The following is a 22,368-nucleotide window of genomic DNA, read 5'->3' as shown; positions in this document are numbered from 1 at the left end:
TAATAGTTAGGGTCAGGGTTAGCCTAACCTAAACCCTGGTCACTTGACTGCAGCTTGTCCTTTGACTCACTCTGAAACAATGCATGCTGGGAAAGCAACAATGTAGAAAATCGGTCAACAGTTTTACAGATTTTTTTCTTTTTTGCTCCCAGTAAAATGTCCATTCCGTTCTACAGTACATATTTTCACTAAACCACAATACATTCATATACCTTTACTGTCATTTTGCATAATAAACTGGTACAAATAAACTGGTAGAAATTAACAGCACGTACAATCATCTCAAGGACCAGTATTAAACATTTTCCCCATGACATGCTTTTTGGTATTCTTTTCTGGCTTTATTAATATGATGAAACATTTAGGTGCAAAAATGCTGACTAGCAAACCAAAAGCTGAAGACAAAATGGCAAATATCTCCACAGCGACGGTCAGCTTGCCAGGAGAGCTGACGTACGCCGGGATGAAAGTGATCCAGACTGCGCAAAATATCAGCATGCTAAATGAGATCAATTTGGCCTCGTTAAAGTTATCCGGCAGCTTTCTTGCGAAAAATGCTAGCACTAAACATATAATTGAAAGAAAGCCTATGTAACCCAGCACCGCGTAGAACGCCGCTTCAGAGCCAGTGTTGCATTCCAAAATGATCTTATTGCTGTATCTGAAAACCATGGCTGGGAAGGGTGGGTTTAATTTGAGCCAAAGAGCACATATTAGCATTTGCACCAGAGTGCACGAGCAAACAATAATCCGCTGCCGTGTCGGCCCGAATGTTCCAGCACCCTTGGCGCCGGGGAATGAGGCCTTGAAAGCTGTCACGACCACAATCGTCTTGCCCAAGACGCAGGAGATGCAAAGAGCGAACGTCAATCCGAACGCCGTATGGCGCAGCATGCACACCCACACCGTGGGTCTGCCGATGAACGTGAGGGGGCATAGGAAGCACAAAAGGAGAGAAAACAGCAAAAAGATGCTCAGTTCCGAGTTGCTGGCCTTGATCACCGGAGTGTGCCTGAAGTAGATGAAGATGAGCATGGTGGCCAGCGACAGCGATGCCCCCAGCAGCGACACAGCAGTCAGAGCGATGCCCATTGGCTCGTAATAGGTCAGGAACTCAATGGTTTTTGGAACACACTCATCCCTCCTCTCATTGGACCAGAATTCTTGTGGACATGGCGTGCAGTCTGCCGCACCTGTTGGGTGGCAAAGTTGACCTGTCCTATTTGAAACAGTGCATCTTGGGTATGACGATTGTTGACGCGCATACCTGTCGTGTTGGCTACAGTACCATCAGCGCACGGGATACAGTCAAAACAGCAAATGGGTTCTCCCTTTATTTGAGCTTTCCTGGTCCCCGCTGGACATTCCACCGAGCACACTGAGAGTGGAACCTGAAGAAGTGAAAAAAGTACACCTAAATGCAATGATCGGAAGTAACATACCAATATGTCAAAAACGGCCTCGTTTTTTTGTTTTCAATCTCATCGGAAGACGTGACGGAAATCGAGAGTGGGAAAGTCAATCATGGTTGAGGGAACTGCAGGGACTGGAAGCTTGTGGCGTTCAAATATTCTCCATCGGATCTGAACATACAAGGTGTCATTTTTCATTCATTCTTTTATTTGTTCTCATCTTGCCTTAGCGAAATTAGCCATCAAATCACAACACTGGCAAAGCTGTGGAAACTTGCTCGGATTGCATCAAAAATAAGCCGATGTTAGCAATTTCCTGCTTAAAAAAAAAGCCCATGAGCCCCCCCCCCCCCCCCCCCCCCCCGCCCCCACACACACACACAATTCTGTACTTCGACTGTATGTATGTGCACAGTGTAACTACTTTTAGCACAAGAGAATAAAAATGTACAACTCGCCATTTTGCCCGTCCGCCACACTATCTGCTCCTCGTCGATGCTAAGGTCATAGTCGCCGTTATCAGCCATGGCAAAGTGACCCAGTGTTACGTGTTTCACTTTCCCGTCTATCAGCTGCCAGTTGATCAGGTCATATGAAGCCGGCGGATCGCCATTTTCGTCAAAGAAGACATAATCACCGAATTGGTTCTTAAATTTTACCCTTTGGAGGTAATGGGTCACCTAAGGAAAAAAAAAAAAAGCAAAAACGACAGCCTTTAATTTAATTAGTTGCGCTAATCATGGTTTTTTTCATTGTATACACTGTAAAAAAAGACCAAAAAACCCCAGGGATGATGCTGGAGTCATTTCCTGAAAAATGACTGCACCTACTTCTAAACTCAACTTGAGGTCTAACCTCATATACATTGATACTTTTTCAACTATGGAACAAGGGGACGTAGCAGAACATATCACAATCCACTAACTTCCTGCTCATTGGGTCACAATGAAGCAGTTTTTGTTCATAAGAAACAAAAAAAAAATGTAAAGTCTCACCTGTTTTGGGTGAATGTCTAACACATTCATACACGGTCTTCCTGGTTTTTCACCAGCGGATTTACAGAAAAGCAGGTGGTGCAGAGCGTGTGCAATGGCATAAACAGCTTTGTACACATTGTAAGAGACTCTGAGCTGAGTGACATTGAAGAAATCATCCTGGGATTTCATTAACGTCTCGTTGCCGCTGCAAATTTCATGTGAGGTGTCGGCTTGCTCCCCTGGTAGAACAGCCTTGCAGCCGACCATTATCTCCCAGAATTCCCTCACAAATGCCGCACCCGCATCTGCGTAAGGAGTGATGCCCGCGAGGAAAGGCTTCAACTTTGGAATCGCCATCTTGGGCATCACAAAGCCGAGGGCCCCACCGAAAGCTTGGTAAATTTCCGGGTTGGACGGTCGAAGGGCTGTTATCCAGGCCTCACTGGCGATCCACTGGATTTCTGTGATGTTCTGTTTCACAATCTCCTTCATCAAAGGATAAAAGTCACCCTCGGGTGCAAATGCAAGAACAACTTTAACGCTCGATCGCTTGATCATTTCCACAACAGCTTGGAGCCTGTCCATTGAATGTCTACGCAGAATTGTTCCGACGAATGCCACACAAACCCCAAACTTTTTAACTTCTTCTTTGAAGGCGAGGACCCCGTGACGCCCGTAGTCGTCGTCGGACTGTATGGCTCCGATCCACTGCCAGCCAAAGCGTTTGACCAGGGCCGCTAAAGCTTTTGCCTGGAAATAGTCACTGGGAATCGTTCGAAAAAATGTAGGATACTTTGATCTGTCACTTAAGCAGGCACACGTTGAGAAGTAACTCACCTATGAGACAAAAACAGCAACAAAAAAGATCAAACTGAAAAATGTTCAATTCAAATAAGACATCATAACGGAGTAAAAGCTCTCACGATTGGTACTTGAAAAGGTCCAAGCGTGCTGGCTACAGCAAGAGACTGGGAAGATCCGGACTCAGCTACGAGAGCAGATATCACCGGCAGACAAGATGAGCCACGTTCTGTTTCTTTTTTTCCACCGGCAAGTGTTAGAGCCGCACGTAAAGTGTTGGTGGAAGATGCACATGAGTTGAGGATCCTGTACCCAAGTGATATGTTTGGCAGGAGGGCTGTATCTTTGTTGATCTCTTCAATTGCGAATGCCATCACTTGAGTCCATCGAAAAGCTCGCAGGTCAAACCTAAAATTAAAAAACAAAACAAGCAACACCCCCCACGCCCCAACAGTGATAAATCAGTGACTTGTCGATGTACTATTCAGTTGTTATTAAACTCACCCTGCGCATTTGATTCCAGGAGGGTTTTGCCGAAATGTTGAGGTGCTGCCTAGCTCTTTGTTAAAAATCGGGAAAATGCCCCCAATCATGAGGTCTCCTCTCTGTAAAAGACTGGGCATGTGGAACTTGTCAAACAGCTCACAGCCACTCACCGTGTCAAAGTGCAAAAGAGACAAAAGCGAGGACAGGAGGTGCGTTCTGCCCAGCATGTTTGCGCTGCGTTATTTAAGAGTGATGAGGACTGGGTTATTATATGCTGCCAATGAACCTGTTTTCTTCATCAAACGGGGGTAATAATCCCCGTAGGGGGCAGCCGTCAGGTGTTATCTTGATATCGGTGTGTCCTCATAGAATACAGAGGAAAAATCAGAGTGCAATATATACTATGAAACTTTATTGTAAAAGCACCATTTCCACAGTTACTTGTAAATGTATAAAACTAGCAAAGGATATGACAGATGATGATATAATGCTGCGATAGCTTTATGTGCAAAGGACGCTTATGGCAGCATACGGTATGTGGAGCCTGCTCTCAAAATATTTGATCTTTCTTGAAACAAATAAACTGTAATCCTAACCCATTGACCACCACCTTATTAAAAAGAAAAAGAGGAAAATGTGATGATTTTCAGTTCACTTTGTGGAGGACTGGTCATTTGTTGGCAGGTTTGTGCTCATGCACAAAACTTGCCCATTGGCGAGGATGGTCCGGGTCGAATGTTACAGCATGCTTAGCTTTTTGGTGCAATTTCATTTCTAACTTTGGACACCTGGTCTTCAACATCCTGAGGTCAGACATGTTTTTCATGAAAACACGGACCCCGTGTCATCAAATCACTTCATTCACTGAATGAATACAATACACAGTACAAGTTAGGAGTCAATCCACCTTTAATGTACATCTACAGTATGTGAATTGAGGGACACTTTTAAAGGGTTCTTGGTGGTATTCTTCCCATGAGATGTTTTCTGGTGTTGTTCTCCGGCCTGAAGATGATAATGTAGCACTTTGGAACAAATATGCAAACCAGCAATCCAAAACTGGAGGCCAGAATGGCAAAAATCTCGACGGCCACTGTAAACTTGCCAGGGGAACTTACATAGGCCGGGATGAAGGCCATCCACACTGCACAGAATATCAGCATGCTGAAAGTGATCAACTTCGCTTCATTGAAACTGTCTGGAAGCTTCCTGGCCATAAAAGCAAGAGTAAAACACAGCAGGGCGAGAAGTCCGATGTAACCCAACATACCCCAGAACCCAATCGCTGAACCCAGTGCACATTCTAGGATGATCTTCGCCTTGTAGTAGTTCAGATTGGTAGCAGGGAATGGAGGATTTGTACACAGCCAAATGATACAGAACAGAACCTGAACCAGAGTGAGAGCCAGAACACTGAGCCTCTGCTGGACATGCCCAAACAGTTTCATATTTTTGCCAGGTAACGTGGCTCGAAAAGCCATTAGCACCACTACAGTTTTCCCCAGCACACAAGAAATGCAGAGCACAAAGGTGATGCCGAAGGCCGCGTGCCGCAGCATGCAGGACCACTCGGTCGGACGACCGATGAAGGTCAGCGAGCATAGGAAGCAGAGTTTCAAGGAGATGAGCAACAGGAAGCTCAGCTCCGAGTTGTTGGCTTTGACGATGGGAGTCTCTTTGTGGGTCAGAAATATGAGGAATGTCAGAAAAGCTAAAAACACACCAACGCAGCTTAACGCCGTTAAAAGCGCACCCATGATCTCCTTATGAGAGAGATACTCAGTGGGTTTAGGAAGGCAACGGTCTTTCTTGGCATTGGGCCAGAATTCCGGTGGGCAAGCCAAACAGTCAGGAGAGTCTGGAAACACACAGTGACACACGTTATCGAATTATTTAAGCATGCTCCAATGCAGAGAACAGATTCCACTTTGATTCCCTCACCTGTCTGATTACTTATTGTTCCCTCTGGGCATTCAAAGCAGTCAAAGCAGCACACGGGCTTGTTCTTGTTGTTGGCCTTGCGGGTCCCAGGAGGACACGGTTCCTTGCACACAGACCGCAGCACCTGGAAAGGCAAAACAAAGCGGGAATAGGAAACTGTACTCCAGTCACATCCATTTCAAACAAACAAAAAGCATTACTTTACCTCTGTGCTGTTTCCTCCCCAAACTATTTTGGCGTCTCCTTTCAGCTTCAGCTTTCGGTACTCTGAAAAAGAGGTGTCGTACCGGCCAATGTTCACGAGCTCGACCGAACCGTCGTCTCTCATGTGCCAGTTGATTAGGTCATACTCGCCCACTGAATCGCCATCATCATTGACGAATATCTTGGCCCCATTCGGAGCCGTGAAATTCACGTACTTGATGTGCTCCAACACCTAAGACGTTTCAGCAAACAGAAAAGCTACACAAAACATTGTCACATGCAAGGACAGATAACTGTGTGTTTTCTCTTTACCATCTTGGGCTGGACCTCACTTTTGATGACACAGGGTTTTCCTGTGGTTGGATTGGCGCCATTTTCACATTGCAACAATGCATGAAGTGCATATGCAACCAAATAGACTGCTTTATACACGTTGTTCTCAGCTCTGAAGCGGGTCACATCCGTGTAGTCATTGGAGATAGCCTTCATGTCCTCACCACCAGTGCACAGGGTTGAGGTGTTGGAGGGAAAAAAGCTGCAGTCAAAGAACTTCTCCCAGAAAGCCTTAATTGTTCCACTCTGAGGCTCGTCAGATGGTTTCAAGTCCAGCAGGAAGTTGCCCAGCCCGGGAATAGACGCCTCCGGGAGCGCAAAGCCCATTGCCCCTTGTAGTATGTTCTGCCTCTCTACGGAAGCAAGGTCCTGTTGTGTGATCCAAGCCTCACTGCCGACCCACTGCTTCCCACTAATGTTGTAACCGGCCATTTTAGATAAGAAGGACTTTGTGTAAGATAAGGACATGAAGAGCAGGACCACTTTCGATGACGATTCCCTCAGCATCTTCACAATGGCCTCATGATTTTCGGTCGAGGCCTTTGAATACGCTAGCCGATATTCAACACAAATGTGCTCCTTCATTGCCTCCACCACAAATTCAGCTGTGCCTTTGTCGGCATACGTGGTTGGAGAATAAATGATCCCCACCCAGCGCCAGTCGAAATTCTTCATGAGCTGTACCAGGGCCAGCGCCTGAAAGCGGTCGCTCGGCACCGTTCTGAAGAAGGTGGAGTAGAGGTTCTTATCCGACAAACACGCACATGTTGAAAGATGGCTGACCTTCACGTGAAATCAAGAAACGGCCATTAATTCCACCATCCATCCATTTTCTTAAACTTTAACCCTGTTCTGAGCCAAGAGAAGCAACTCACCTGCGGAATGGACAACGGACTCAGAAGGGTGTTGATATCCTTGCTAACTCCTGAGGATGAGTGACCAAGGAGGGCCTGGATTCGAGCACTGCATGCGGGCCCCTCCTGGCTTATGGCTTCTATCGCCGCTCGTATCAGGTTCTCGCTCCCGCAGCCGTTGTAGAGTCGATAGCCCAGACTGACTCCCGGAAGGAGCTGTGCGTTCCTGTTGATCTCCTCCACCGTGAACATAACTGTGCGGGCAAACTTCAGCTCTCTGTCATTCCATCTGCAAAGCATTGTAAGTAGGTTAAAAACCGTGGATTTAAGATGGAGCTTGACAGATTAACTCACTTGATGCAGTATGAGTGAGGTACCGCCTCATAGTCATTATCATTTAGTTTTCGAGTGCTTGCCAGTGAGAATATCCCTCCTATCAGGAGATCTCCTTCCTTGGAGAACTCCAAGAAGCCTGTCTGCCCAATCAGCTTGCACGTTTGGCTCTCTGCCTTGGTCGTTGCCAGCGAGCTGATGAGGATCACAATGAACCATCCCATTTTCAGCCACCCTCCTCTTCCTTGTTGCAACACTGACCCTGGGTGCTGACCTCTTATAACGACGACAGCAGCCAATGTGCGCGCTCTGCCAATTCCCAAATGATACTGCATGGTTTTCAGTGGTTATCTTTTTCTAAATGCTGCTCAGACAGACCTTAATATTTCGCTTATATAATCGCTTATATAAATCGCTTATCCTAATGAACCCGTCAAATGTCATGAATTTGATCACACAAAATCCCTAAAATGTAGTATATTGTTGCAGTGCCATGGCAGACGGGAAGTACAGAAAATGTTTTTTTGCCATTGATTTGAATGATTTGGGGTTCATATTAGAGCTCATCGTTTTCAAATAAAATGACAAGGGACACACCTTTTCAATAATCCAGCACGTTTCTCATCAAATGTCTGTACTGCATTATTTGTATAATTATTATTTTGTTTAATGTACTCCTAATGTACATTGTCAAAAAATCAATTTTACATTGTCTTTGTAGTTTTCTATTGCTTGTAAATATTTATATGTATTTAAATATTGTACGCAAAACCTATATAAGTGTGTGTGCATATTGATATTTAGTTTTGTATGTGTGTCGTAATTCAGAACAATATATGTGAAGATACAAAAGCACATTTCCATTCCACTGACCACTCGCACAAATCTTTGTATTTATTTTACTTAAAGGCAGGAACGTGTGGGAACAAAAATCAGTCTGGGAATATGCGTCGATGGCCTCCTTCACTTGCCGAAAAGTAATCATTGTAGGCCTGGGATGGGGGTGGGGTTGGTGCGGTGCGGCCGTAATGCGTTGAAAAGTTGTCATCGACGTGCCGTCATACGGCAAAACCGAAAAATAATTGACGGGTGGAGGGGTGGTGGGGTTGTGGGGGGTGGAGGTGGCTGTGATGCCTTGCAATGGGCCGTTTATAGTGGCCGTTTGGGGAAATGAACATATACCGTATGACCAAAATTACCAGTGGCCACCCCCCACTTAAAGGGGATGTCAAGTAAATTTTTTTTCATTTCAATGAAATCTTCTGTGCGCCCCCACTAGTCATGTTTAATATCATGTTTATGAATTATGAATTAGCAGCAAAATTTTAATTTTTCATCTATTTAAGGGCCTGTCATTTAGCTAATTCTGTCGACTGAAAATTAAATCACAGTGGGTCCGGGCTCTGGTAACGGCCGGTAGACTAGAGGAGGTGCATGAACATTTTGGACTTGACCCCTTCAAAAAAAAACAACAACAACAACAACCACAAAGCTTTGTTTTTGAAATTATGTTTGAAATTCAGGGAAAAAATATTACAGTACTGGTAATCAAATTTTTGTGACCTGGAACAAGTGGAAAATATTAAATTGTCGTGAGTTTAAAGTGTGTCTGTGAAATACAAACTTGAGTTCCTCCAAACAACTGAAAGGAGACGGACATTTAATTTCTGACATTCATTATGTCTGATTATGTCCTGTCATTGTCAATATCACATTGACAATTATTCGAAAGGCCATGTGATGTTTCAATTAATCTTTAAATTTTTTTTGTTTTGCCTGCCATTATAATTCATGCAAAACCATTTATTTCAAGCCTAATTGTCAGAGGCACAAAGTGTAAAAGTGCCATGGAAATTATTAGGGGTTTGAACACATCACAGAATAAAAGCGTGTTAATTCATAGTTTTCAATGAGACACTCAACAAACACAACATTTAATTATTTTATTGTTTTCTTTTTTTTTTTTAATTCATGACTTTAAATTGAAATATCGCACATCAACATATAGGGGAAAAAAGCACCATCTGGAGGTTTTAAGAAGGACTCTTACACTTATTTTATCTTTTTGCTTTATGCAAATATTGTAGATCACAGCACTGGTATTTAGAAATATTTTAGACATACACGGCATACACTGCCGCTGTTGTGAAAGCGCTATATAAATCAGCATTTATTGTATTGTATTGTAATCATACACCGTATAAAAGTTTAACAAACAGAGAGGAGCGAATGGTGTGAAATATCCACGTCTTCAGGGTGAAATTGTTTTGTGACATTGCATCTGCTGACAGTCATATAATTTGATTTATCTTAATGACCAGCACATACTTTGTCGGCACCCTTGAGCTGTGCACACAGGCTACCAGCTGAGCGTGTAAGAGAATGCTTACGGGAGTCGGCTGAGTCCAAATGCACAGTAGCAACGTGGAAAGTGGCGTAAACAAACGATACAAGTGAGACGCAAATTCCAAGTGGTCCAACACGGGCATCGTCAACCCAGGAAACACATCATCAAACCAGTGCTTGTCACTTTTGGCTGGAAAATGAAGGCAGAGCGTTAAGCAAAGAATGAGCACAGTGACCGGGAGCTCTCGACATTGCTGCCAAGTGGATCGGAACCACTTCATGGCACAAAGAACAGCCTTCCGGGAGATGACGAGAAGTGAACTTGTGCCCAGAAAATACTTGAGGCAGGCGGCCAAGGTTATCAACCATGGGCACATGGTGACTGGTGGCAGAATCCAGCACAGATTGAAAGAAAAAACCGTCACAACGGTGGTGCCGCCAACTCTGATTGCTGACATTTTCATCCTGGTCATGCGAACCCACGCCAGCAAGACGGCGGCCAGAAACACTCTCCCGACCCATCTGCTGGTGTGGGCGGGCAGCCAACCTTCCTCCCTGGCTGGGCTGAATTTGGTGGTGTCTGTGGAGAAGAAAGTAAGACGTTTAACGGGGTCTTTTGTAGCATTTTGCCTTTCTCTTCCCATCTGTTATTACCTGCTCTTGTGGGAAAGGAACCTTTTGGAGAGCGCGTTGTCAGGGTCAGGATCTACATTTAAGAAAATATTTCAATTTCATCCAGGAAAAAAAATGGCACCCGCCACAATTTGAGACGACTAATAGTCCCGTTATATAGAACGGATAGAACCAAAGATTCATTTGTCCCCTGAGCAATAAAATCACTTAACTTGCACAATGGCACTAACCGTCAAAGTATAACTAGTGTGTCCTGCCTGTTATTTGTGTTGAATTATCATGACACGAATAGCTGAGATACGACAAACAAACTCTTGATTAAAAATTGACGAACCTATAAAAAGGGAAGATTTTCGATACAGTTCTTGTGTCGACCATGTTGCAAATGTGAAATCATTATCTCATCTGTAGGAAATTTTAGAGGCAAAACCTGCTCACAGCAGATTCCTCCTCTCTGCTGCCACCGACAATATCGGAATCCCTCTGTCCCCAGGCTGCAGTATAAAACTGACGACATGTGAGTTCCATTCAACAATCTTTGCTCGATTATGAGATCGGGGTTGCCGTCCACATATTGGAAGTCCGATCGAGCAAGAGCAGTGATGTGGGAGACGTCAAAGTTGCTGCGAATCTGATGTGCGTGGCGATGTTCACCATATATCTGCACAGAGGTCACAATGCACAGCAATTCGTACTCTTGACAACTTCATTTTGTTTGTAAAGAAGATACATATAGAAGCAGAATATAGCGACTTCTGCATGTGACTCACCTGCATCCTCAAGAGGCGATATTTGACCTGACACCGCTGGAAACGCAATAATCGCAAACCTTTTTGCTTCCTTGCAGGCACTTCCACTTGATCTTTGTGCATCGGAGGCCCATCAAAGTGTGTGTCATTCAAAGTGGCATTGCTCCCTGAGAAGATCCTATGCGGGACAGAACTCCTCAGAAGAAATCGAAACAGGTGAGTAAAAGCGGAAGCTTTCATTTAGTGCAAAATAGCAGTAGCTATTTATTTTCAAAGGAGGTGATATTCAAAACAAACAATCAGAGGTCTTGCATCGAATACCGGTGAACACAGAATGTCACTCACCTGTCACAGGCTAGCTTAGTTTTCTGGAGAACTTGAGGCGACATGTTTGAGCCCTCACAATGGACATGACAGAGCTGAGAACAGCAGCCAGTTGGCACCTTCCAAGTGAGCAGTGCCAAAAAGACCAACACCACTGATGTCATCTCAAAGCTTTGCCTTTGGCACAGTCAGCCTTCTTGCGAGGGGGGCTGACTTTTTATAGCACCCTTTCTGCCACCCAAGAGTAGGAGGCAACCTTGCTTGCCTTTTTCCAAGCACCAAGCTTGAGGAAATCCGGTGACAGCAAAACACTCAGGGTGTTGGACATACCTCGATGTGTTCGTCACAAGAAAATGGCAGAGGAATAGCTCTCGATTCACAACAGCTGATATGCAGCCAGCTTGACAGCAAAAAAGCAAAGAAATGGAAGATTCCAGAAGGCTCTGTCGAACCCCTGAGACCGATTCCCTGAACCCCTAGGTTTCGATTGAACCCAGGTTAAGAACCACTGGCCTAGAGCAGTGTTTTTCAAACTTTTTTGAGCCAAGGCACACTTCTTTCATTGAAAAAAAATCTCGCGGCACACCACTAGCTGAAAATGTGAACCCCCCACCCCCTCAGCTTATTTTAACAATTAACGTGTTATATTGTTACTATAACCGTTTTAAACATTGAAGAATGACGTTATAACAGCTTGAATTGGAATCAAATGAACACAAAGAAAACAGTATTTTATCATATTTATTGTTTCACCGTCGTCCTGTATTCATGCGTCACAAATTCGCTTGTCTCTCGTCGAAACACAAGGCAATTGGCTAGCTGTTGCTGCTCCCTAGCGGTATGGGAGGGTACTACATGATTACTTTCTGGGCGAAAGACCGCACAGGCATACAAATTGGATATTTTCCCGCGGCACACCTGACAATGACACTGGCGTGCCGTGGCACATGGGTTGAAAAACACTGGCCTAGAGCACTCAATTTTTAGTGCACTATGAAGAACCGAACGACATATTTGAACAACGCTCTGTGTTTCTGAACGCTTGGCGTCAAGCAGTGCGTGCTTGGAGCGTATTTCAAAACACGGCCCAGTGAGTAAGAAAAGGCTGTTTCAGGACTACCTGCAGCTGCTTCGCCATATTAACATGCCTGCTCACAATTAGCAGAGCATCCTACAGTTCCTGGCCAAGAAGAACATTGCCATGCTGGAGAAACCTCCCCACTCATCCAACCTGATACCACGCAATTTTTTTCCCTCTTTCCCAAGCTCAAAGGCGTCATCAAGGGGAACGGTTTTGAAGGCCTCGGCAATATCAAGATAGCTGTGACGTATGCCTACAGGAGTGCGTGCGAAGGTGTGGCAGAGAAGGCTGGTAAGTGCATTAAACCCCAGTGGGGTTAGTTTGAAGGACTAGTAATTTTGGTTTGGCTTTGAAATGTATAGTATGGTATCTCTCATGGCATCAGTTCTGGAACTTGCCTAACACATCATCGAGTCAAAAATGTACAGGATGTAATAATTGGTACTTTTCCTGGTTTGCAAAGTGGGGACATGCACTTCGGGTGCATTCCCCCCCCCCCCCAAATCTGTCAGCCATTTATTTTCAAGGATACTGATGATGAGTTTGAAAGCTATTCTGTTTTTGATTCATACCCTGCAAAAAAATAAGTGGTTGCACATAATAGAATCATCTTCATCCGGGCCGATTTTATTTCATGCAACCACTTGATGAAATGAAATTGAATAAATTCAACAACAACAACAAAATCAGTGTAGAAGATATTTTAAGGTCTTTACTGGAGTCAGCTAAATTTTCTCTTCTGTTTCGGGTGCGCTGTATGGACGAGGCGATCGGGGCACCTTGCCATTACACCAACAGACAGTGAAAATTCAAGTGAAACAGCAGAAATGCATACAAACAAAAAAAAGTGTTCCCACATTAATGGGATTATTTATTCTGACTCAGACTAAAGGGTTTATTTAAAATATTGTATTCCAGCCAAGCCTATTTGGATACATAGATTTACACCTATGGGTAATTAAAAGTGAAGTAATTGCGTAATGCGGACAAGGCATGTTGTGACTTGGGTGTTAATGAACTAAGACTCTTTGGTTTCTGCTTGAGGCAACATGCCACCTGTTGTTGCAAAAGGATGAAGCAACATTGTTTCATCTCTTGCCTCCCCCGCCTGTTCCCCTCTCCCCATGGGCTGGCACCTTGGGGTAAAAAGTTTCCACGCGCCACAGATGAGGACGTATTCATCTCCCACTGGTCTCCTCCTCCTCCTCTGTTGTTTTTGCATTAAGTACAAGTGTCTTGTTGCATCATCATTTATTTGAACTTGAGAAGAGCTCTCCAGGGATTCTGGGGCCGATGCGCAGGTCTCAGCCATATTCAAACAGTGCTACCTTTTCTTTTCTTCCCAGTTATGTAATCTAGATAAATAATTCCTAGTGTACATAATTAGAGCAACTCCAACTCCAGTAATTCCTTACTTCTGCCGAAATCTTGTGTTAATGCTGCAGGAAATCAGAAACATTGTGGCTTAAATGCACCCTGGGTTCCTTTTGATATACTGGGTGTCATTTTAAATGCAACCTTTGCAATATTCAGCGTATGCTCTCCTTTTTCATATCGCTGTCATCTGGCCGAAACCACCTGTTAACGATTTAGTGAATTTCATATTATTTCCCCATATTTATACTATTGGTCAGTCCAAATGTGTGGATGTCATTTTTACAATCAAAAGTCTTGAACATTTCCTGCTATCGTTGATAATGCAATGTTCAACATGCTGTTTTGGGGCTCTCCTGAAAAGTGATGATTTTGGAGGTATGAGGAATCCAGCTGATGGCAATGCTTTTACCATAACCAGGTGTCACATAAAAACGAAAAAAACATCAAATGAAAATACAAAGTAGTGCAAAATACTTGATAGGAGAAAACACTTGTGCACAGGCTCTCCTACTTGAAATTATTGTACATCTCTTTGTTGTTGAGAGTGAGTGTAGTAGCTTCCAAGTACATACTGTCATTACCTTTTTTTTTAATGACATGCTTGGAAGAAAATATTATTTCTGGTTAGCATATCTGCCTCACAGTGCAGAGGTGGAGCTTCGGCCTTCCTGTGTGGAGTTTGCGACCCTTGTGAGGATAAAGCAGATCGGAAAATGGATGGATGGATAATAACGTCGCGAATTCAACAAGGACGATCTTGAACTTTTTATCACTGTAGGATTAAAAAAAATGGAGGAAATTGATCCTGGGGATTAGTTTATTGTATTTGGTGTTTTTAAAAAAATGTTTTTAATGAAAACACTGGACAAAGGATCTATTACTTTAGTCATAAATAATTAACAGTAGAGGTAATTTTATTGTATGCTTACATGTCCTACATTTTTTTACTACAGTATTCAGCAAAAAATGAAATTATAAGGGTGAGCATATAAGTACAATAATAATGATGATAAATTCACTCTCTTTGATCACTTTATTTTCACCACACTCAACTTTTTTTTATGTTAAAATTTTTATTCATCAAGGGGGGCTTTTTACAAAGGAAGGATTAAAAAAATCAGTACTTTGATCCTGGTGGCTCATTTAATTTATTTTGAATGACAGAATCAATGGCATACAAGCAGAATATTTGCTCCGAAACAAAAACGCGGGTAGTACACTCTGCTCCATATCTTAAAATAAGTGTTATCTATTATTATTTGACTTTCGAAACATGTGTTTCTTAGTGTTCTTCTCCGGCATAAACAATATTATGAAGCATTTGGGCATAAAAATGCAAAAAAGCAACCCATAACTGGAGGCCAGAATAGCAAATATCTCCACAGCCACAGTGAACTTGCCCGGAGAGCTGATATAAGCAGGTATGAAGGCGATCCAAACAGCACAGAATATCAACATACTGAAAGTGATGATCTTGGCTTCGTTGAAATTATCAGGTAGCTTTCGGCCTAAAAAAGCAATGACGAAACACAAACCGGCCAGGACTCCAACATAGCCCAGCACAGCCCAGAAACCCAGAGCGGAGCCCAGTTGACACTCTAAGATGATTCTATCTCGATAGAGTATCATATTCTTAAATGGAAAAGGGGGGCTGATGGTGAGCCAAAGTATGCAGATGACCACCTGGATGAGAGTGAACGCCACCACGCAGAGTCTCTGCTGCGTGGGTCCGAACCACTTCATGAGATTACTTCCTGGGAGTGAGGCTTTAAAGGCCATCAACACCAATATGGTCTTCCCCAGAACGCAGGAGATGCAAAGCACAAAGGTGATGCCGAAGGCCGTGTGCCGCAGCATGCAGGACCACCGGGTGGGCCGGCCGATGAAGGTCAGAGAGCACAGGAAGCACAAAGTTAAGGAGAAGAGAAGCAGGAAGCTCAGCTCCGAGTTGTTGGCGCGCACCAGCGGTGTTTCTTTGTGGCAGTAAAAGACTATCGTCGTCAGTGTGGTCAGGAACACTCCTAGCAAAGAGAACGAGGCTAGAAGAGTTCCCAGGATTTCTTCATATGTTAGGAACTCTATTTCTTTTGGGATGCAGGCGTCTCTGCGCTCGTTGGACCAGAACTCTGGTGCGCATTTCATGCAGTGTATAGAATCTGTAAACACAGTTTGATTACTTTGATATCAAAATTATAGTGTTGGTCAAGCTGTCATTATGCCTTTGACAGTACTGTACTAGTACAAGCGATAAATAAGACCTGTGAAATAAATCAGGCATTTCTGGCCCTGTCCTGTGCCTCTAATTTGATATACAGAAACCACCGCGCCTGAGGAAAATCAACCATTCAGAGTTCAGGTTAAAAATAGTTTTGGATTTTTCATTATAGTTAGCTTTTATTTGGTTTTGACTTGTTTTTTCAATTTAGTTTGTTTTAACACTCGGACAAGCAGATTTCTAAAACTACTAGACCAGTGCTGTCATTTTGATGGTTTGAGCTATGTTGCACTCTAATAATGACATCATTGACTGAAATTATTTTTACATGTACAATCTCTGTACTTGCGTATTCATGATTATTTTTGGGTTTTACTCCAGGCATGTGATACCAGAATCAAGACTTTTACTCTTTACTTTGTCGAAATAGGTTGTTACATTTTTAAACTTCCACCGATGAGCACACAGAGTAAAAAAGACGGCAATACATAGAGGTAAAGTCAGTCACAGTTTAGATGTCGAGTAATTGAGATACTTGGGACAGCAACATGGACGAACGTGTACCAGGAGCTTTAATGACCTCTTCAACAGACTCAGAGAAGCAAGATATTTCCCATCCATGGTTTGATGTTGTCGGCTAAAGCAATGATTCATGGCCAATGCTTTGTGTCATGGACCATCTTAAAAACTACCATCTTATGGCTATCTGGAATTATTTTAAAATCTGAAAACAGAACATACAAGGTGTATCTTTTCAGTCATCATTAGTTAACGAAGCATTTTTTTTGTTAATCAGTTTACAACATTAGCACAAGCATAAAAGTCAAGCCGATGCTAGCTCCTGTAGGTCTTGGTTTTACAAAACGTGTAATGTGATTTTTCTTTTTCTTCCCAATTTGAGCTCTATCACGATTGATAGAAAAGGGAATCGATTTTGTTTGAGGGGGAGATTTTTATCTTGCGTGCCAAGTTATCGAAACGGGGATTGTATATAATTCTCAGTAAAAATCTATTCATACTGAGCTTTTACTCCACGTCTGCTCAAGTACAGGAGTTGAATCACTTCTTTATGCAAATATCTGTAATTCTATTTTAGTATGTAGTGCGAGTACTTTTACCACCTCTGATTGAATTACCTGTTGAGTTACTGATCTCTCCTGCAGGACACCTGATGCAGTCATAGCAACACACTGGAAGTCCTTTCTGAAGGACCTTGTGGCTCCCCAGAGGACAGCTCTCACTGCACACTGACACGGGCACCTGCTACCAGAACACATAACTTCCATAATTCATACTGAGTACACAAGTGAGTCTCAGCAACAACCCGCTTCACCTCAGAGTGTCCGGTACCCCATACCAGTGGAGTGTCACTCATTATGAACTGTTGGCTCCCCGGCTGGGAAGCATCATAAATGCCCACCGTCACTTCTTCCATGGTGCCTCTGTTTGTTATCTGCAAGTTGACCAGTTCATATCTGGCTGGCGAGTCGCCGCTGCTGTCAAAATATACTCTTTCCCCTTCTGGAGTAGTGAAGTTCACCATGCTAATATATTCCAGGACCTGACAAAAGGTGCGACATATATTTATTACAGTACAACGTGCATTTGAACTGGTTTGATATCCACCAACTGCCCGTTGCAAGGAATTTGCCTACAACACCATAAAAACAAACAAAACAAAACAAAACATATTTAGCCACAAAAATTTGTATTTGCTGTGGTCACTGTTAAGGCATTATTTCACCAACTTCCATTTTTAAAGAAAAGGCTTTTTGTCATGAGCCCTAACCTTAACACCACCCCATCATAGCCGCCCTTTAGTCTCCTAATATCTGCATTTTCAAAAATGGAGGGTGAGGAGGGTCACAAAACCTTCTCCATTGCTACCCTGTGACTTCTGGAACACACTTTCCCGACGCATCAATGGAAATGAGCAGACCTGGACACCTTTAAATCACCTTTAAAACACCCTTCAGTTCAAACTTGACTTAATCTTATTTCGATAGTTGTTGTTGTTTTCTTTAATGTATGACAACTGAGTACTCAGAGAAGTGCTGTACAGATCAAATAGATTAGTGATATTATGAATACATTGATAGACATGGGAGGCGGATGCCTTCAATTATGACTCAAGCAGTCGTTACCTGCCATGGCTGGATTTGTGCAGGATTAGCACAACCCCCATTGGAAAAGGCCCCTCTCCCTTCTTCACACTTGAGTAGCGCATCGAGAGCGTAGGCCACCGAGTAGACGGACTTATAGACATTGTTGGTAAACCTCAGGTCAGACACGTCTGTGAATGGTGACCCCACATCTCGCAAGCTCTCCAGGCCACTGCATGGCTTTCTTCGTCCCGTCGCAGTTGCTTTCAGGGAGCAGTCGAACACATCCTCCCAGAAGTCTCGCACGAAGCGACTGTGAGGGAACAGCGAGGGGTGGAGCCCCCTCAGATGTTCTTCCAGCCCGGGGATCTGAACCCTGCTGACGGTGAAGCCCAGCGAGCCCACGAGGATGCCATGCCCCTCACTGTCAGCCAGGGAGTGATCCGTGATCCAGGCGTCGCTGCCCACCCACTGCACACCTGTAACATTCTGCTCGTACAGTTGCTTTGCCAGCAACTTAATTTCTCTGTGAGACATAAAGGCCAAAATCACTTTGGAAGAAGCACTTTGGATTTTGGACGTTATCCTCTGCAGATCCGCAGGCGGACCAGAAGATGAGAAGGCATCCGAGTACTCGATGCACACTCCGTATTCTTGTGCAGCCTGGATGAAGGCAGCGATGCCATTGAGGCCATATTCGTTCTCCACGGCTATGACTCCGATCCAGGTCCAGCCCATGTGCTTGACTAGTTTTGCCAGGGCTTGGCTCTGGTAGTAGTCACTGGGAATGGTTCTGAAAAAGGTCGGGTACTCTTTTCTGTTGCTGAGACAGGCACAAGTAGCAAAATGGCTGACCTGCAATCACAAGGATAAAACATGTGGTGGTGACATTCTCAGATAGCACATTTGTATTGAATCTTTATTTCATCAAAACAGTTCTTACCACTGGAACATGGAAACGTCCAACAACTGGTGCAAATGCAATGGTTGGTCTGGATCCAGAATGTCCCAGAATGGCTTGCACCGATTCAATTTTGGTGCAGTTTTCATCACTGACTTCTCCCCCAAGCCCACTCACCAACGCTAGTGCAGCTCTCAGAATGTCCATGGTTCCGCAGTCGTCATAGATCCTATAACCCAGCTTGACACCAGGAAGCATGTCAGGGTTTTCGTTGATCTCATTGATGGCAAATATCATGGCCTGAGCAAATTTAAATTCCCTGAAATTGAAGCTGAGACAGCAATAAATGCAAATTTCACTCCTGTCAAATGGAAGCAATCTATGCAGTAACAGACAAACAGATTTCAGTCGTACATACTTTTTACACTTTCGCACCTCTGGAATCGCTTGAAATGTATTAACCACATAATCCTGCCCTGTGCGGAACGAAAAAATGCCTCCGATGACAACATCCCCGTCCTGCGCCAGCTCAGGCGGGAGCGGTGGTCCTTGCATGCGGCACACACCCTCCGCCCTCTCCTCTGTGAGCAGCACCAAGATCAGCAGGCTCAACAGCGACATAGTGTCCTGCGCAGACCAGGCCAGCCCTGCTAGCAAGCAGCAGGGCTTTATACACCAAGGAGGGAGAAGTTGTCATGGTTCAGCTCATACCTCAGGAGACCTGAAGAAACCAAACAAGTCAAAAAGTGTTGGAAGTGGAAATGTGGATTTTATTTCGACAAAGCAGAAGAAGCATCAATAAGAGATCAGAGAAAAGTTGTGAAGCACTGGACATTACTTTCTCATGTTCTGTCGGATGAAATTAGTCTACGTTGACAAACGTATTGGGGCACATGTGTGAACATGAAGAAAAGATTAAGTTTGTCTGCCGTTTGGCAGCTAAAAGAATGTCCACTTCTCTGGGGATGCATTCTGCAGTCAATTTTGTTGCATTCATCAGATCAAGGATTTGTTACCCACCAAACCTATCCAGTAAAGATTTTATGGACGATTTTGCTTTTGGGTGGAAGAATGTTTGCTCTTGTTCTTGTTTTGTGTTTATCTCATGTCCTTCCAACATCAGTGAAAATGAGGGTTGTCCCTCATTCATGTTTTCAGATTTAATAAAGGTTTGAAATGTGAAATAATTGGAAGACAGGAACTGCCCTAAATCCTTGTGGTAACTCTACCCTGAGAAGTCTTGTCTGATCTCAGAAGACAGTTCAAGCGTGGTTAGTAGTTAGGTAAAATGGGGGAATTGAACGGAATTATTTTGCATTAATAATTAAGGATCAGAGGTAACTGAAGAGGCCTACCAACCCCTGAACAATTAATTTATTAAGGTGTGACTAATAAGTCTACAAGCAGTTGAGTCTTTTAATTATAACTGGTGATATAAATCTAAACTTTGTTTTGATATATTTTCAGAAGGATTTTACTGTCCTTTTACTTCTGACACTCTTCTTTGTATTCTTCTCGGGTTGCATGAGTATAATTTCACATTTAGGGATAAATATGCAAATGAGCAGTCCAAAACTGGAGGCCAATATTGCAAAAATCTCCACTGCAACACTTACCTTGCCAGGGGAGCTTCCGTAAACTGGGATAAAAGTGATCCATGCCACAGAAACTATCAGCGTGCTGAAGGTGATCAGTTTGGCTTCATTAAAATTATCCGTAAGCTTGTGAGCTAGAAAGGCCAGAATGAAACATAACATAGCCAAGAATCCTATGTAGCCCAGCACAGTCCAGAAGCCCAAGGCAGAACCCACAGCATACCACAAGATGATCTTATCCTTGAATTATATTGAAATTTTTGAACGGAAACGGTGGTGCGATTACGAGCCAGCGGACACATATGACCACTTGGATGAGAGAGAATGCCAGGACACTGAGTCTTTACTCAAGGGGCCCAAACCACTTCATAACATGATTGTCTTGAAGTGCCCACCTTGTACGGCATCAGCACCACGACCGTTTTCCCTAGTACACAGGAGATGCAGAGCACAAAGGTGATGCCAAACGTCGTGTGTCGAAGCATGCAGGACCACTCGGTGGGCCGGCCGATGAAGGTCAGACAGCATAGGAAGCATAATGTTAAAGATATGAGCAGCAGGAAGCTCAGCTTTGAGTTGTGGGCCCTGACGATGGGAGTTTTCCTATATTTGAAAAAAACGCAAGCCACGGCGGCGGTCGAGCATGAGCCAAATAAAGATGCCACAGTGAGCAGAGCTCCCATGACTTCTTCGTACGACAAGAACTCTGCTTCCTTCTTCGTGCAGGCGTCTCTCGTCTCATTTGACCAGAGCTCAGGGTGGCATAACGTGCATGTGACAGAATCTGAAAAAGTCGATGGAACATTGGTGAAAAGCTTCTGCATTCCTTATCATCAACACTCACAAAAACAACAAATCAAACCGTAGCCGTTGGTCACAAAAATACTGTACAACCATAATAATCATCATCCATCTTTTGACAGGTGGTCAAAATAAACATTTCCACACAGAACTGATTTAGCAGAGCATTGGCCCGTGTCATCTTTAATTTGCTCTTGTTATTTTCCAGAGAAAATCATCTGATGTGCGTCCTAGGGTCACATTTAATTAAAAAAAAAAGAAAAAACAAAACATGTTAGTGTATTTGCAGCGATGTCAGTGGATCAAACACCTCAGAGTTCTCCCGAGTGTCAGCCATTTGGGATGTGAACAAGGCCTGATGCCTGGGGCTTGACCTTGACTTGCACCTGAGGTACACAAGCACAAACACTGACACGCAGGCACGCATTCACACTAACAAGCTAAGAAGTCCCTCAGGAATTTAGTGTCTCTTCCCTTCTGTCACAAACCGCTTTGGAAAATGTTGCAACATGACCTCCCAAAAGAGTCTTATGATATACACGAAACCTTGAACAAGAATATCACTTGTATTTGACCTTGATGTTCAACACATTACACTGTTTTGACCTTTCCCCCCACCAGCTTCCACATCCAACTCAGCCTTGGACCTGACTGTCAGTCTTGCTGCTCTGCTCAACTGCTCAACATAATTTGAATTTTTCAGAATTTAGAGAAACATGACTTAGGGCTGGGTTGTTCGAATCTGGTCCTCGAGCGCTGCAACCCTTTGTGTGTTAGACCTCTCTTTCCTCCAGCATACCTGATTCAAATGATCAGTTTTTTTTCCAAGTTTGATCATTTGAATCGTGTGTCAAGGATGAAAATATCTAAAACACGCACAATGGCGGCCGATGAGAACCAGAT

At 43.7% G+C, this 22,368-nt stretch overlaps 4 protein-coding genes and 1 pseudogene across 4 annotated transcripts; all 5 read right to left on the bottom strand.

Moving 5' to 3' along the window:
- Positions 1-282: 282 nt before the first annotated feature.
- Positions 283-3,591, bottom strand: LOC147197451 (extracellular calcium-sensing receptor-like). The gene is made up of 5 exons (XM_086125765.1): positions 3,313-3,591; positions 2,408-3,226; positions 1,871-2,092; positions 1,268-1,391; positions 283-1,193 (listed from the first exon to the last, which is right to left on the bottom strand). Exons 1-5 carry the CDS (start codon positions 3,562-3,564, stop codon positions 283-285), a joined length of 2,328 nt encoding a protein of 775 aa, XP_085981891.1. The 5' UTR covers positions 3,565-3,591.
- A 1,032-nt stretch (positions 3,592-4,623) lies between these two features.
- Positions 4,624-7,565, bottom strand: LOC147197450 (extracellular calcium-sensing receptor-like). Its single transcript, XM_086125764.1, has 6 exons — positions 7,363-7,565; positions 7,030-7,297; positions 6,134-6,937; positions 5,823-6,053; positions 5,618-5,741; positions 4,624-5,534 (listed from the first exon to the last, which is right to left on the bottom strand). Exons 1-6 carry the CDS (start codon positions 7,563-7,565, stop codon positions 4,624-4,626), a joined length of 2,541 nt encoding a protein of 846 aa, XP_085981890.1.
- A 2,067-nt stretch (positions 7,566-9,632) lies between these two features.
- LOC147197449 (uncharacterized) lies at positions 9,633-11,557 on the bottom strand. Its single transcript, XM_086125400.1, has 5 exons — positions 11,415-11,557; positions 11,091-11,262; positions 10,751-10,981; positions 10,342-10,393; positions 9,633-10,267 (listed from the first exon to the last, which is right to left on the bottom strand). Exons 1-5 carry the CDS (start codon positions 11,555-11,557, stop codon positions 9,633-9,635), a joined length of 1,233 nt encoding a protein of 410 aa, XP_085981526.1.
- A 3,447-nt stretch (positions 11,558-15,004) lies between these two features.
- Positions 15,005-19,690, bottom strand: LOC147197448 (extracellular calcium-sensing receptor-like). The gene is made up of 6 exons (XM_086126057.1): positions 19,488-19,690; positions 19,112-19,400; positions 18,211-19,023; positions 17,400-17,627; positions 17,203-17,326; positions 15,005-16,007 (listed from the first exon to the last, which is right to left on the bottom strand). Exons 1-6 carry the CDS (start codon positions 19,688-19,690, stop codon positions 15,097-15,099), a joined length of 2,568 nt encoding a protein of 855 aa, XP_085982183.1. The 3' UTR covers positions 15,005-15,096.
- Positions 19,691-20,532: 842 nt separating this feature from the next.
- LOC147197447 (extracellular calcium-sensing receptor pseudogene) lies at positions 20,533-21,488 on the bottom strand (annotated as a pseudogene).
- Between the last annotated feature and the right edge of the window lie 880 nt (positions 21,489-22,368).

The sequence above is a fragment of the Hippocampus guttulatus genome, chromosome 12 (assembly GCF_054856545.1).
Source record: "Hippocampus guttulatus isolate MCC_2025c chromosome 12, RoL_Hgut_1.0, whole genome shotgun sequence".
Classification (NCBI taxonomy): Eukaryota; Metazoa; Chordata; class Actinopteri; order Syngnathiformes; family Syngnathidae; genus Hippocampus; species Hippocampus guttulatus.
The sequence above is the reverse complement of the archived record's forward strand: the minus strand, read 5'-3'. Positions and strand labels throughout refer to the sequence as shown.